General features: G+C 36.9%; 3 protein-coding genes across 3 annotated transcripts in view; 2 read left to right on the plus strand and 1 right to left on the minus strand.

Annotated features, from left to right (window-relative positions):
* LOC134857201 (uncharacterized) overlaps nt 1–5799 on the minus strand; it is a 121695-nt gene extending 115896 nt beyond the window's left edge. The window contains exon 1 of the mRNA XM_063873578.1: nt 5777–5799. The gene's annotated coding sequence lies outside the window, so the exon portion shown is untranslated. The remainder of the gene's footprint in view (nt 1–5776) is intronic.
* The window catches only part of LOC134857202 (dual specificity mitogen-activated protein kinase kinase 1-like), a 321712-nt gene that overhangs the window by 286143 nt on the left and 18419 nt on the right, over nt 1–17150 (plus strand). The window lies entirely within an intron of this gene.
* LOC134851875 (uncharacterized) lies at nt 9032–11999 on the plus strand. Its single transcript, XM_063868153.1, has one exon. It carries the CDS (start codon nt 9084–9086, stop codon nt 11895–11897), a length of 2814 nt encoding a protein of 937 aa, XP_063724223.1. The 5' UTR covers nt 9032–9083; the 3' UTR covers nt 11898–11999.

Here is a 17150-nt window from a genome sequence, read left to right on the forward strand (position 1 = left end):
TAACGGATCACAAATGGCTCGTGACCACTCATAATTTTTGGAACTCAGTGTTACTGAGGAGGTCTAATCCTCCCATTCTTAGTGGTAGTTCAAAAAGGTTGCGATCTTCATCGGTTATATGGTTTTTACCAGTAATACTAGGAAGTAGCTGCTGTCTTACGTTTTTCTCAATTTCATCCATTTTCTTAAATGCTTCCGGAGTTGTTCTGGTTAGGAAGCTTAATTTATTTTGAACTCCCTTTGTGTAGTAGGAGTACGCATTTTGTGGTGATGTTTTAGCTATTTTGGAAAGCTTTTCAGTTAGGGTAGCTGTCTTTTCAATTTCGCTTTTCATTTACTTATCACATGCTGATGGTGTTCCTATAACCGATCCAAGGACTCTAAAACCGTCTACCCTTGTAATATTTGTGCCTTCGAACACTTTATGGCGCTTTCACGACAGTTTTCCTTTACTATTAGTTGACACTTGGAAGGCTTCACATTGTATCCGAAAGCCTTTCCGTGCACATCTAGGTTGTCCAGTATTGCGTGGAGACTCTTAAGATCACCTGCAGCGCTTCCGTCATCTGCGTGCCATTTTTGGGTGACATTTGATTTTTGCAGGAGCTCAATCAGTGGGATTATCCCAATTCCGTACATAGCCCTTGCGAGGGGATCATCTTGCGTTGTGTCTTCGGTAGATGTCAAAACCGTGTTATTGACATATAAATTTGGGGATGTTTATATGAGTTGGCCAGCGCATGATGTAGTGCCGGAGAAAGGATTTTACATTTTTTAGAGCAAGTTTTCTATTGAGCGAGTTGAAGGCGTTTTCTGCATCAATAAGTAGTATGCCGTCCGTTTCCGGTTTCTCAAACTCATTCCTCAAGCTCTGGATAGCATAGTCGATTCCACACTTCTGGCCTAAGCAGAGTTGGAATTTTTTCCGAGATTTTGAAGGTCTGATTTTTACATTGGGTGATTGTTTTGCCAATTATTCTTCTCAGAACCTCGCCCAAACCAATGGACCGTACCCCTGGATTTTTGTCCAGAGGTATCAGGCGACAGGAGTTGTACGCCGTTGAGTTTTCATGGGGGACAACATTACTTGCTATTGTATAGGATAATTTAGCAATTGTTTACAAAGCTCAATGGACGTCTGGTTGAAGTGAGTTAATATCCTTCTCCATTCGCACGCATCTAGACCTGAGGGACCGTGGCTTCCGTGCGTTTTCAGGGTTGATTTTCGAACTGTCTTGGCGTTTATTTGTTCTAATATAGAGGGGTGGTATGGCGTTGTGTCTTCACTTACTTCAGTTATATAGTTAGAGTTCGCTGTATTGGCTTGGGGGTGTTTTTCTTTCAGGATACTAAGGACTGTTTTTCCTTCAATGAATTCGTTTAGGGGAAGTACTTCTTTTGTTTTCTTGTCTGAAAGGCAGCCAATGGCGGCAGATATTTTGCCTGTACTGATAAGTTTATAGTTGATCTGTTTGGGATGTCTAATTTGGAGAGCTTTCGCTTCAGTGAAAAGTTCGTCTAATAGTTCTTGCTTCCATAAAATTATGCGGCGGCTCAGTGTTTTGGAATTTGATCCGTTTATTTCTGATTTAATTTTGGGAAGCAGCAAATATGGGAGAATCCTTGCTGCTTTCATTGCGACGTTAGAATTTGGTGTTTCTTCTACTAATAACAACATCTGCTGGTTCAGTAATTCTATGAATTGGAAACCGGGCTTGTTCTTGCTTAGAACTATGAAGCGCGTTTTCAAGTTAACGACATTTTTATTTATGTCATTTATTTTAATTTCAAGTTCTTGGTTGATAAGTTTCCAGGGGTCGAAGGGGGCTGTAGTGATTGCTGGGGTAGTGATTGCTGTAGTGATGCTACAGTCGTCACTTCTGAACCGTTCCCTGATATAATCCCAGCTAACTGTCTTTTCTTCTATTGTTGCCCAGATTTCAACGTATTGATATGGGATCCAGTTCTCAAGGTCATCAGACCCTTCAAACAAGATCAAAGTGTCAAAAATGTTACCTGCACCGAAAAGCCGGATTTGTTTACTTGTAATCTGAATATGAACCTTTTTGCGATAACTGTTTCATCTAGTGAGAACATAATTATAATTCGTAATGATATATCTACTCAATTAACACCTGCTATTCATGGTTTGCAACGCGTCGACGCGTTGTTTCTGACTGAAGTTAAGATACTTCTTGCTTGGAACCTAAGAAGAAAAATCTGCGTCGCTTTCCGAGAATGCTTACAAGGTTCTGCATCTAAGCGGTTTGCGATTAAGGCATTCCAGCCGCAACTGAATCAAATGCCTGAAGAACAAGGAATCGAAGTGCACAGAATCGAACACACCCAAAGCCATGTTTATATATTCATACCAAGGGTTTCAGTGCCCTGGATCCTTCCCATGCATGAAATATTAGGGAAGCTACCGCCTCCTTGAGTAGTAACAGTGAAACTGCTTAGATATAAGCTCCATCTGCATTGATAATAATTTGAATAACTAATCCTTCCTATTCATTCCTCTGCTTCTGAGTTCCACTTAATTTGAACTTGATGTATTTTCTGGGTTGATTAATTTTTCAACGGTTCTCATTTGTTGCATGTTGCTGATTGCTACGTTTTATTGACGCTTATGAATGCTTAAGTCTAAACGGTGGGGATAAAAATGTGACCCGTTATTACAATAATTAGATTTTCAATAAGGAAATGCAATTTTTTGGCATATTTTTCTTGTCGCTAAGTTTCGATGTTTAAAGACACGGCAGTGAGTTAGGAGTGAGATATCAAAAAAGTGACCGAATTCAAAATAGTTAGACGGCCCTTTTTTCCAGGCGATTGATAGTTTCAAATCGACACAAACTCTTGAGATGTAGAGGACCTTTAATACGTCTGCGGCTTAATTGCTGGAGGGTTTTGGCTCCTTTTTAATGGTTCATGTTAGCACAGACAAGTTGGCAAAATTTTCATCAGAAGTAATACAAATTCAACTCCAAACGAGTTCCTTTCTATTTGCAAAATACTTTGCGCAACCCTTAGACGACAATTTAGCCTGCTTTAAACGACTTGAAAGACCTGTTCTCTTCGACTTCTTTATTTCATAGTTGGTCTGCGGGGCGTGTCCTGGTTAAAACTATTTTCAACGGTAATTTTTAGTTTCCTGAAATTTCAATGGTATAAAACATACTCCATAGTTAAAGCGAATATTTAGCAAATTTACTGTTTTTTTTTTATTTTCAACTTCTACGTCAGATGTCAGTTGTATTTTTTGGGAACGCGCAGAGTGTTCATTTTGTCGCTGTATGTAAAGCTATATAGTTTCTAGCATAAAGTTTTGAAATTTGCCGTGGATCGCCTTGCTTCTTTTTAGTATCATTACCCTTGCAATAAGCAAGGGTATTGCAACCAGGTACCAGAGTTTTTTCTCCCAGAAAAAGTTTGTTCAAAGAATGGTACATTTTGAAGTTAGTTCGAAATGATTTACTTACAAATATGCACCTAAATTGTGTTGTCTATAAAGGGCTAGAGCTTGCTTTGTAGGTGGTAGATGCAAGATCTTTCTGTATGATTTTTTTAAACTGAATCCGTGTTATTGGTATTTAAATTTGAGGGATGTTTATATGAGTTGGCCAGCGCATGATCTAGTGCCGGAGAAAGGATTTTACATTTTTTAGAGCAAGTTCTCTATTGAGCGAGCTGAAGGCGTTTTCTGCATCAATAAGTAGTATGCCGTCCGTTTCCGGTTTCTCAAACTCATTCCTCAAGTTCTGGGTAGCATATTCGATTCCACACTTCTGGCCTAAGCAGAGTTGGAAATTTTTCCGAGATTTTGAAGGTCTGATTTTTACATTGGTTGATTGTTTTGCCAATTATTCTTCTCAGAACCTCGCCCAAACCAGGACCATACCCCTGGATTTTTGTCCAGAGGTATCAGGCGACAGGAGTTGTACGCCGTTAAGTTTTCATGGGGGACAACATTACTTGCTATTGTATAGGATAATTTAGCAATTGTTTACAAAGCTCAATGGACGTCTGCTTGAATTGAGTTAATATCCTTCTCCATTCGCACGCATCTAGACCTGAGGGACCGTGGCTTCCGTGCGTTTTCAGGGTTGATTTTCGAACTGTCTTGGCGTTTATTTGTTCGAATATAGAGGGGTGGTATGGCGTTGTCTTTATTTACTTCAGTTATATAGTTAGAGTTCGCTGTTTTGGCTTGGGGGTGTTTTTCTTTCAGGATACTAAGGACTGTTTTTCCTTCAATGAATTCGTTTAGGGGAAGTACTTCTTTTGTTTTCTTGTCTGAAAGGCAGCCAATGGCGGCAGATATTTTGCCTGTACTGATAAGTTTATAGTTGATCTGTTTGGGATGTCTAATTTGGAGAGCTTTCGCTTCAGTGAAAAGTTCGTCTAATAGTTCTTGCTTCCATAAAATTATGCGGCGGCTCAGTGTTTTGGAATTTGATCCGTTTATTTCTGATTTAATTTTGGGAAGCAGCAAATATGGGAGAATCCTTGCTGCTTTCATTGCGACGTTAGAATTTGGTGTTTCTTCTACTAATAACAACATCTGCTGGTTCAGTAATTCTATGAATTGGAAACCGGGCTTGTTCTCGCTTAGAACTATGAAGCGCGGTTTCCAGTTAACGACATTTTTGTTTGTCATTTATTTTAATTTCAAGTTGTTGGTTGATAAGTTTCCAGGGGTCGAAGGGGGCTGTAGTGATTGCTGGGGGCGATAGATCAGATTGTGTTGCGTTGGGCAGTGCGTTTGTTTCAGGTGTTGCCGGTGATGTTTCTTTCTGAGTTGTGATGAGGGCTGTGCTTGTTGGTCTGTTGGCTGAGTTGGGCCCTTTTGCAAAATTCTTGGGGGTGCATTGTATGCATAAGAACCCATCGTAATAAAATTTGCTGCTCTGTAGCCCGTTACATGAGACATGGATGTATGCTTTGCAAATGACACACCATATGCCTCCTTTTCGGAGGTGGAGTTTGCAAATATGGCAGTGCGTTTGATCGGCCATAATTTGGCAGCGAGGAGGGTAAATTTATGGTGAATATATACAAGTTAGCTGAGCGAGCAATAAACTGAAAACGTTTAGATTGGGGGAAATAATTCGAATTCTTGAGTGGTAAAACGTTTTAATAAGGCGAAACAAAGAGTTATTTAGAGCACCAAGTTTTCTGTTAATGAAGTGATTATTTGCAGAGAGGATGGTTTTGGGGATAATAAGCATTTGGGTTAAACTTATGAATTATCAAATTTATTTAAAATCTCCAATCATTAGCAAAGTCTGAAACCGTAGATGAGTTATCATTAAAGCCGGCTACTATAATAACACAGTTCAGTTTCTGCGAGGGGTAGCGCGAGACAGTTGCGGCAAGACGGCTAGCTTTGCACCTCTGTGCGAGTAAACCGTGGCTCCGACATCTTTGGGGCTGCAGTACTTGGTCCTTGAGGTTCCTATTACCAATTTCCTGCTCCGTTTGGGTAGCCACTTCGGCCTGTACTTCGGCACGGTCATTCACTAAACAGGGTACAAAAGAGACAAAACAAGAGAAAGAATAGATTGTAAAATGGTTTGTTAAGAAATTGATTTTTAAAACAAATAACAAAAAAGGAATGAAAGCGATTACAACCTGGTTTTTCACGGGTGGAGGTTCCGGCGGGGATGTCCGGGTAGAGTGGGAGTATCGAGGCTTGACAAGCTTGTCTCTAAAATCCCGTACTGGGCCTTCTTCTTACAAGCGTTCCATTATGAGCGTATCATATCACATGAAACTATTTAATAAGTTTATCACAACAAGTAGGCCGTAAAATCTAATGCATGTACTATCCTAAAATTTACCACCTATTGTAACATATCACCAATTTTAGTTTCGCTAGTTTTGGTTTTTTGTCGCTAGTTTTCCACAGCATGGACTTTTATTGATATAGCATTTTTTTAAAGTAACTGAAAGCTATTTTGATGGGTTTGTGTTGTGGCCAGGGTACTTACAATCCAAGAGTTTTTGCCCTAACTTTCTGTGAAATTTTGTTAACAATTGATTTTTGAATTTAGTTATATTTTTCATTTCTAACTCAATCACTAAAAGCAAAGAGTGGATCATTTTATCAATACTATCTGAAATTATCAACTTATCAGGTTGCAAATTTTTCAGGAAAAAATGCGATTTTTTGTCTTGTTCACAAATGATTACATAGTCTGTTTTGAATTTGTGAAACAAGCTTTCATGATTTCAAGGAAAAATAGAGAATAGATTGATTCAGGTTAGACTTCTGTTGCGGGTTTTGAAGTTTTGTAACTATTTCTTTACAAGTTTGTGTATGTATCGCAAATTGTACGAAGCTCCGATTTGCCTCTGTGTGTTCATGTTTTGGTCATTTGTCTACAGTCATGGTTCGTTATCCTCAAAAAAAATTAGAGACGCTTTGACGGAAGTTTTGAGCGGAAGTTGTAGCAATCAGATGTGCTATTTTGAAAAAGAATTTTTTTTCTTTTCTATCGCCCTATTGATATAATCAGGTGAAAGTCACTGATTCATGAGAATAATATATAGCTCATCAATCTATCTATATATCTACCTTTTTTAAATTGGCGTTTCATTTTGAGAAGGCCCTAATATAGCATTATAAAATGCCCTTATATTGCAGAATTTTTTTAAAAAAAACTGAATTCAGTGTTTAAAAACTATAAGATTGTCATAGTAAATGTTTTTGTTCTTTAATAACAATTTTCACTATAATTGAAAATGATTGGTAAGTGGTATCTGGACTAAATCGGTTACCGGGTTTATTTTGACCGTTAGGTTATTTCGACCAAATTTTTCAGTGAAAGAATTTTTCAGTGAAAGAATTTTTCTGTTTTTAGCATGTTTGCAGTTTAAATTTCCTTTCTTTTCGAATTTTTGTAAGTTCTTTGCAGTTTTACCAGTTCCGATTTCAGTATGTCAGTTTTTGTTAGCTGTGTTTTCGTATTCGGCTTAATAGGTTTCGGCTTTTAAAAAATCGGGCTTAGAGGCCCGTTTTGAGAATTCTGAGAGAAAAAAAAATTTATCCAAGAGTTTCCAGCGGATTTTAAACTTAAGTGTATGTTTTTCCAATTTTTTTTCCGTAGCAACGTGTGTCTGCTCAAGAATTGTGGGCTTTGTTCCCGGTTTATAAGTTTTGTTTCGATGCTTATTTAACATTCAATTTTTACTTAGCATATTTTTATGACAAAAGTTTTTATTCAAGGCAAAATCAAGACAAATTTTGGAAATTTTCGTTAGATCATTTTTTTCGATATTTCTCTCTACGGCTTTCATCTCTATTTTTGTCGGTTATTTGGTCCTGCTATGAATGATTTTCTTGCATTTAGCGCGATGTTTCGCCTCACTGTAATTTTTCTAAATAAGCAGTTATTTCAGTTCCAAGGTGTTGGGTATTTTTGGAGTTTTTGTAACTAAAAAAAGATTCGATTTTTTTTCTTTTCGTTGGTCTTGTAAGTAGTGAGAGTCATTCATTGTTCTATCGTAAATGGTGCAAAGCTCTGCATCACTGCTATGAGGAAATTTTGTCTGAATATTTTTATTCATTTTTTGGCATTCAATAAAACAGACTGACTGGACCATTCTTTCGAAACAATCCAATTTGAGTTTTCTGATATAGAAAAACGATTTTTTTTCTTTTGATAGCAAATGATTGCATCGCCTGTGTTTTGAGGTTGTCAGATGGTGTTTTTTGGTTCGCGGATAGATTGATCGCGGTTTGTGTTGAAGTTTTTTGAAATTTATAAATTTGGTGCAATTTTTCAAATTTGAAATATATTTCATATATCTCAAAATCTCTTTCGCTTCTGTGTATCCATATTTGTGTTATCATTTTTCAATTGCGACGGCTGAGTATCTTTTGTTTTTTGATCACCTATTTCCATTGAATTTTTATGCTGAAAATCTTAACAAAGTTATATGAATACATTGCGCTGTTTTTCCAAAACAATTGTTTTAACTTTTTATCATCTTTCCTAGTTTCATCTTTCCATCTTTCGAGTTTGTATTTTCAATAAAGCTTTGTTAGACCCTTTTCATGAATACTTCTTAAGCGGCCTGTTGTTGTTATAGAACTCTTTTTGGCAAAAATATTTCAAGTCATGAGTTTATTCGCAATTTTTAAGATATAATTTTAAATCCGTTTTTTTTTGTCAATTGATTTGTGTTTTCCTTCAAGTGCTTTCTATCCTAAATATTTTCCTAGAACTTTAACTTCTCGAAGCAATAGACTCGGGTTTAGGAGGCTATCAAATCGAAAACTACCTGTAAAAAATTTTTCATGTTTTGCTTGAAATTTTCATTTTTTTTTTCATTCAAAATAACAAATTTAGTTTTCAGCTTAATGTTATTCAGGTTTTTTTGTTTTTATACCTTTCAAAGTTTTCTAATCGCGAAAAAAATGTTGTAGACGACAGTTTTTTGCCAGCGTTATTCTTTAGGATATTTATTGTCGTCGTAGTTAGTTTGGATTTAGTCCCTTGCTATTTTTTGCCTTTCTTCCTCACAATGTGTGAGAATTTTTGGTGCTACTCCATTTAAACTAATGGCGCATCAAGTTTTTGCAAAAAAAGCAAAACTTCTCTACAGTTTATGCTTTTGGATTTTGGATCCACGTTTGATTTTTTCATGACAATTTTTCTCGGTTTTGTCTTAATGATTACCGCTCGGTAATTTTTATGCTAATTCATAGCTGGCTGTTGTGTTTCACAGCAGTTTTTCATCGAAATGAGTTTCAATTGAGAGAAGCATATGAAATTTTCCGGTGTTGATGTTTTGGCGTGGCTTTCTATCGCAAGTGGCGGGAAGCTCCGCTTCGCATCTGTGTTTTAATTTTTCTTTGGTCGCTGCGAAGTCGTGGGTCGCAGACCGACAGATTGAATCATATTAAATTAAATGACCGTTTTAGTTATGTCCTGCTCTTTCATTCTCTTATAGTCTAATTTCCTAACCCCCTATGTTTAGTGTCACGGTCACAAAAATTATCTGCATCTGCATTTTCAGGTTTGTATTTGTGAATATTGATTGCTTGTTTTATTCTGTAGAAGACGTGATCTGAAATGCTTTCTGATCTTGTATCCTCGGAAAGACTCGTGGGCAAAACCATGAACAGGTCCAAGGTACTCCCCTGCGGGAACATTCTAAATGGTGTGGCTGGTCCAAAAAATACGCGAAATTTTTCTGCAAATCAAACATGGCGAGTGGATAACTACGATTCTTCGGGAGACGAAAGCAGGAGTTCGTCGCCTGACCGATTGAAAGAGCCGAAATATCAAGTGAAGTTTGAGGCAGGGAATGATTATGATAGTATTGGTAAAAATCGACCCAGTCGTAAAAGCAGATCTTCTGACTATCTGGATCGCCTTTTAGAGAGTAGAAATACGTGTTCAAAAATGGCCTCTAAATACCCCAATGAAACTTCTGTGAATTTACGAAGGAAAAAATCATTTGATTGTATGGATACACTGCTGATGAATAACGACCACTGTGATAAATTGGACAAATTAAATGCTACGAATAAGCAAAATAATAGAAAGCGAGATAAGCGTTGCAGGGAAAGACGGTCGGCTGACTATCTGGATGTTCTCCTTGCGGATGATTCAGATGAGAACAGAATGTCGAATTATAAATTGTCTAACTCTAAATACAGAGGTGAAAAGAGGTCAGGTGATTACTTGGACCACCTACTGAGTAAAGATTTCAACGAGGCGCCTAAAGATTTCACTAGACCTTTCGGACAGAAAGGTAGATACTGCACGGGTAGTTCACAAGAATCATCAGACGATGATGAACGTCAGCAAACTAGAATGGATCTGACAGGTAATGAAGATGGAGATGAATCGGATGATGGAGATTACTTCAAGTGTTCTTCGAACAAGAGAGACAAGCCGAGAAATGACGTAGAAAAATTCAGCAGCAAGAGTTACAAATCTGTGATCACCCGGAAAGAAAGTTTTGAACGGGAAAGTGGCACTCTGATGACTTCAGTTGAAGTGAAACGCTTGGAATGTTACCGAGAAAGTGTTGAGGCAAAAACAGCATCGGCGTTCGAGGAGCCGGGTAGTGATTCTGAATCCGAATCGGACAGCGAGTTCTACCGGAAGTTGCGACAAAACCAGAAATCAAATAAAGAGGAGCCGAAATTTCATCCCAACTACGCTGGACCGACCGTAAGAAACGAAGTTGCGTTCACTGATCTGCCCGCGATTGAAGAGCTGAAAGATCTCAACCTGGAAGACGATGCTTACATGCAGATCATTGGCCATGTCATGTCTGTAGTTGGCTTTATGGTAATTATTAAGTCAGCCAATGAAGCTATGGCATTGGATGCGGAAACTGTTTTGTTCCACGAGGACAAAACTGCATTCGGACAAGTGTTTGAAGTGTTCGGACCTGTGAAAGATCCGTTCTACATTGTGCGGTTCAACAACGAGAGTGAAGTTAAGTCAAAAGGTGTCAAGGTTGGGATGCCAGTTTATTGTTGTCTGTCCGATTTTGACATGACCAAAGTCGTGTTTCAAACGGATCTGGATCAAATGAAGGGTTCGGATGCCTCGTGGAGAAATGATCACGAACCTCCGGAGGGGGCTCTTGCGTATAGCGACGACGAGCAGGAAAGAGAGGCGAGACGATCTCTGGCTTTGAAGAAGCGTCAAAATAGAGAAGACGCCAGTTTGTTAGAGGAGAACACAGTTGATATTTCAAGTGAATCGGGGAATTCTGGTAGCGATGGAGAAATCAAATCAGACAGCGAGACGGAAGCAGAAGTCAAAAGAAATAAAAAGCAGCGAAAATCGAAGACTGTCAATAAAAAACTTTCAAAGAATTCAGAAGACCGCCTGGATGAAAATATCTCGGGGTTGCCTCTAAAAGTGTGTAGACCAATGGGAATGGCTTTACCTGACGCAGATGATAGCATAACTCTTAAAACAGAGAAGCAGAGACATCGCAGACGTAAAATGGAAGACAAGTCGCACGGAAAGAATCAAAGAAACCCGTTTTGGGATAATCCAATGAAACCTGTCGCCAAAGTTGGATATATTGAACCAATTGACGTACTGTATATGAAGGAAATGGAAAAGAAAAAAGGTGTTCCTAAAAGAAATGTGTCTTTCCCGGATCCGCCGCCTCCTCCCCTTAAAGACTGGATGGCACCTGTAACTTCATTCGCTAGCAGCAGTATCTCTAACTACCAGTGGTCAGAACAAAGTCCACTTGGGTTCCAGAATAAACCACCAAATAGTTCTAGTGCTAATTTTTCAATGCAGCCGATTATGTCGTGTGATCCGAATGCTATCGCATCAAGAAATAGACCTCTCAATTCAAATAGTGGATCTAATTCGGCGCCTAGTTTAATGCCTCCTCAAGAGTCTATGAACTTCGCACCTACCATGCCTCCTCCGCCCATGCCGCCGCCGCACTCTATGCCGATGTCTTTCAATAACGGAAACGAGAATCCCTTGTACCGAGGGAATATCATGAGTACAACTCCGAGAAATGTCTTCGCACCACCGCCTTATGAGAGCAATTTTCGACCTCCGCCTTTGATGATGGCTAATCAAGCGTCACAGGGATCTAATTTTGGTATCTTGCGACCTCCAGTGTTTCCTGGAAACCAAAACGTGACCCCCAATTTTCCGATAAGGGGTCCAAATTTTGGAAACTTTCTTCCTCCACCAGCGCCTCGTGGATTAGTGGTGTCAAACGTTTCTTTCGGAAATAATATGGGTGTAGGCATTTCAAATACTGTCAATGTGAATTCGCGAATGGCACCACCTTTCTTTGCAGCGTCTTCAGTTTTAGCCGGAAATCAACAACAATCTCTTTTTGGGCGACCTCCAGTTCCTGTTGCAGCCTTCAACAAAACTTACTAACTGCTTTTGCCTAAAAAAGACTTCGTTTTATTTATGTTACTTATTTAAACTGAACGGTTGAGAGTTGATATGAATCATGGCTAAAATTTACGCTTACAAAGACAGAGTTTTCTCAAGTCGGGATTTTTGGCAGTTAAGGTAGTGTTTTGTGCTGCTCAAGAAGTGTATAATCGGAAACAAAGCTTTACAGGATAAATTAATTACTAAAAATCCAAAGCGACGATTGAAAGTGATTCGAACGAAGTTTTTCTGTTGCCTCAAAACAGTTTGAGCAAGTTTATAAACATTACGAGGCCAAACTGTGCGTTTAGTGAATTGTAAGCAGATTCCGCAACAAGGACACTCTCTTCGTTCTTCTATTGTTTTTTTTCTTTGATCGTTCCAACAAAGTTTCTACATTTTTAAAGACTTGTCTCTGGAATCCAGGAACATACAGTCAGAAAATTTCGCGCCTATCCAGTGCACTGTTTGAACTCGTATCGAAATTCTATTGTTCAGTTGCAAGAAGTAAGATTTTCAAACAAAAGCATAACAAGATCGGGTTTGGTGGGTATAGTTGAAGCAATTTGTGCTTTAGAAATCAAATTAGACCCTACTGCGTGTTTACAAAAGCGAAGCGTAGTCTGTTACAAGACTTATTTTTTCCAACCTAAGTCGCAAATATAAGTGCTACTATCTTTTTGGTGGCACTTAGGCTACTGGCAGCATTACCAGTTTAACTGCAATTGCTTTGATATCCGATAAGCAATACCTCAACACAAGTGATGTCTTTTTCATTCATCAATTGAACAGACAGAAGATATTTGTTTCATACAATGGTACAATTGTAAAATCTAAAAACTTCAATTCGAAAATATTCCAACTTAATTCATTTTCCAAATTTTTTGCTATGCATAATTTATTTCGCCTTTAAAATTTTCAATTCGTAGACTGCAAAATAAGTGTGGTTTATATTGTTTATAAGTGCGTTTTTTTGCTGCATAGCCTTGTCCTTTTATTAGCAACCTTAGCTGCTTTAGTGATGGCTAGTGTAAGCAAATTTCAAGTTACTCTGGCGAGGACGAGATTCTCCAATCTCGAGGTCAGAAGTTTGAATCCGAAAAACATCGCAAAGTTAAAGGCTGAATTTAACCTGGTCTGTTCTCTATTTACTTGTTTTCTCTCTGTGTACAAGTCCCAAATAGAAAGGCTCATTTATTTGGTGACTCTTTGGCAGAATAATAACTGGATTACTTTTGCTGTTGATCATTATATAAAATCGAAAACTGCCCGATTAAATATAGAATTAATGGTTCAAACGCTTCAAAAGGTTTCAGGACTCTTCGTTGCGTAGCGACATACCCCTAATTTTAGTAGAAAAAAGTTTGGCCATAAAAATTGTCCCATTTGGAAATTTAAATCTTTTCTTAGAAGTTGTAGATGCTTGTCGAAAATTAACCTGCGAATAGATGAAGTTTTTAATTGAGTAAAAGGCGGTAGAAATTTTCTTGGTATAGGGGCTACGCCTAGTTTTGTAGAAAAGCAATGTTGGACCTGCAAAAAGTCTCTTTTTTCGAAGTTTTTCAAAATTTTGTTAGTTTTTGGATTTTTTTTGGTTTCCTCGAAAATTACGTTTCCTCAAACTAATTTATGACCTTTCGCCTATTTGTAGACTTTGTTCAATTTTTCAAAACAAACCGTGTCAATTCCGAAAGTAAAAAATCGCCGGATTTTTTCAGAAATCTTTTTTTATCTATCATTTTTTGGGTGACTGCTCAGTCCATTTTTTGCCGAGGATTTGAAAAGCCTCAATTTGAAAAGCCTCAATTTTTTTGTTAGCTGGTTTTGAGAACGTTCACGTTTTACTAGCGTATATAAAAATTGTGGCAATAGAGACATAAAGGATTCTGTTTTAGTTTTGCTAGACCTAACAGTTTACAAAACTGGTCGGAAGTAACACAATCCAATTTGATACGGCAAGAAATGTCACCACCAGCCGAACTATCTTGAGTAATAATTCTTCCGAGGTAGCAAAATTCCTCAAAAACTTCAGTTTCGTTGTATATTTTAGGGCATCAGTATAGGCGAAGTTTGTATGATTTCAGTTTTTCCCACAACTTACCATGGTTCCTAGTTTCTTATGTGATTCTACGAAAGTTAGATGAAAAAGAATGAGGTTTTCATTGGCAACATTGAAGTGGTTGTATTATTTTCAGCAAATACCAAATTACTGACTACTTCGACGGAAGGCCATAAAGGCAAACCTCTGGCTTGTGCTTAAATTTTTCGAAAAATATGATGAATAGCAAGCACGAACTTGAGAAAAGGAAGAATGCCACCTTGACACACGCCAGTAGCAACGTCAAATTGGTCGATTTTTGAATTGCAAGCTTTGATTTTGTTTTAGGAATGGTTTTAGAATATAATTAAGCACAGAGAGCGAAAAAGGTCCGGATAGCTTCTGTTGATATGAGTACTCAAAAAATCGATTTAAATAATCAAAAATATCCGATTCATTTGTTTTTTTTTTAATTTAAATCGTATTTCTATGCAACCCTGATATCAATTGCTATCGGGATACTTTTGAAACTCCGCATTGCATGCAATGTCATGTCTTCATTCCTGATGACGAAATCTGCAATGCAACCTTGGTATTCGATTATTTCATTTTGATTTGAAGCAGGCATTTTTGAGACCGTAATTTTGCCAGAATCAATTTTGTTTTCCTCAATATTTTGTATTAACCGTGCTTTAGAAAAGAAAAAAATGCAACCGCTGACAAAGGTTTATCAGTATTACATTTTTTTAGAGTAAATTTTATAAACAATTGTTGATACTAGTCAGGCTGATATAAATTTTTCTCGAGGGAGGCGGTTTTTCAAAAAAAAAATCCCAAAAATTTTTTTTAGGTCGACCAATTTGATTTTCCAAGCGCTCCCGTATCACTTTTAAGATCATTTTAACAAAAATTTCTGTGCTGTAGGCAATTTTTTTTAAAAAAGGGGCAACATTGCCGTTTTTTTGGCACATTTTGAAAAATTTTTGACCAGTAAATTGCGTTTTCAGCGCGCGCTCCCCTTCAAAATTAGTATATATTAGCACCCAAGGCGACTTTAGGAAAATTTTAGACTTGGTCGCCAAAAATGGATGTCATACAAAAAGTAACGAAGGGTGACCATTTGGTTGGCGAGGATTCGAATCCCCCCACCCCAAATCCGCCCCTGATACTAGTGATGTCACACTGATGAAGTCTGATCATTGAAATATTCTGGCTCTGCTCGAAAGATAGACAGAGGGCGAGTGTTTTGTCCTAATACTAAAAAAAACTTGCTTTGAAGTGCACAACCATATTTTTGATTTAGTTCCTTTGTTGCTTTGTTGTGATTGGTAATTACTGAGGTTAAAAAAGTGTACTTTCATTAGATAAAACTTTAGCTCAGAACTTCTTTTAATGAAAATTTTTTCCTGATTATAAATGACTAGCGCTAATTGGTTAGTATTCCTCCTGATTGATCACAACTAAAGTCAAACTTAAGTTTGATTGGACTACAAGGAAATGAAAAATTATACAGGAGCTTTGTCAGGACTGTTTTAGTTTTATTTCAGAAAAAAAAACAGGTATCACAAAAAGTTATTGAAATGAACCTAGCCGTAGATAATGTGAAAGCTCTTTCAAAAAATTTCCATGTGTAAAAATTTATCTTTCTGTAAAAAAGTTAAGAAACGATTTGAGAAAAAAAAGTTTTCTGTTTGATATTCATTTTTTGAAGCAACTGATGTCAATTATTCCCAATTCACTAATTTTCTACGCATTTATAGATTTCTCTAGTCTCACAACGTAAAACGTACAAAAACGCCATTAATATTATTAAACTAATATAGGCGGAACATATAGCTGGCAATCCTTGTTCTATTTTCTTGTTATTGTTGTCTGTTCTAGTCAGCATTTTGCTTTTTGAGAAATAAATTGAAGAAAAAACGCATTTTTTCTGCAAAATTTGCAAAATCTATCACCATTGTCTTACCTTGTAACCAAAAACAAACTTTTGAAAAGTTTTTGAAAAAAAAACAAATAACAATAATTTTGAATTATCAGAAATTGTACTTTCTTGTGTTCATGCTGACTATCAAAAAAATCAATTGATTTTATTTTTTATAGCATGATTGGAAAAGTCTACACAAATCACTGATCTGACTCGTTTGCTTTGAGTCTTCGCCCGGAGAATAGCCTCAAAGATTTTTGACCTACATGTTTTGTTTTGCAATTGTTTTTTTTTCAGAAAAACTTAATAAATTTACTAATCAAGTAAGCCAATTCGGCCACAATATCTCAATTGTTTTCTGTCGCCTGTAATTTTTGTGGGTTCACTTAGTTAAGAAAAAAATTCGTATCACTAAAATTGGCCAGATACTCAACAAGTGTTACAGAGAAAACCTTTGTCTTTAGAAGCCCATGAAAAAATTCCTTCACATCCAAGCAAAAACGCAGTAACAAAGCGACCGATTTCTAGTTGATTGTTTGTTTGTTTTTTTTTTCAGTCATTTTGTCTGTTCATATACTTTCCTTCCCTTTCTCTTAGAGTTGATTTTATATAGAAAGTTTAAGTCGGTTTGTAAAGTTAATTGTATAATTAAGGGTTAATTTGGCAACAGATGAACATTTTTTTAAAAACACAAAAATCCATGTTTTGAACTCGAAACTAACTTTTGAAAATTTAAGAATATCTAATTATTTCTCATTTTTCACTTGATTGAACCAGATATAACAAATGTCAAAATTAGCGATTAGACAGAACTAATCGCTTACCAGCTTTCGTGAACGATCTGACATTTCACATACCTTTTCTCAATTTTGTATGAATTCATTTAACCTTTTATTTAGCCTTGGTCTAAAAACTCTTTAACTTCAAATCTTTGACTTTCCGTCTAGTTTGAAAAAAAAATCCAAATATGTTTAATTTGGAGACATTTAGCACATGGAACCCTCCGTAAAGGCCCAATAGAAATCTACTAGCAACAGAATTTAACCAAACAAGTAGAGCTATCATAACAAGTACTTGTATTTGATTTTGTAGTTTTGTAAAATTCCGCGTCAAGACCTTATACTTTTGAAAATTTTTCATTTTCATCGAACTGATGAAGAAAAAAGAAGAATATTTTCCTGACCATTTCAATAACTCAATGATTTGTTAGTAGAGACAAATAGCATAATCGTCAAAAATGCACAATTGTGCTTTTTGCTGTTTTTTTGCAGATTCTTGCCACACTCTTGTA

This window comes from Symsagittifera roscoffensis, chromosome 1 (assembly GCF_963678635.1).
Source record: "Symsagittifera roscoffensis chromosome 1, txSymRosc1.1, whole genome shotgun sequence".
In the NCBI taxonomy this organism is placed as follows: Eukaryota; Metazoa; Xenacoelomorpha; order Acoela; family Convolutidae; genus Symsagittifera; species Symsagittifera roscoffensis.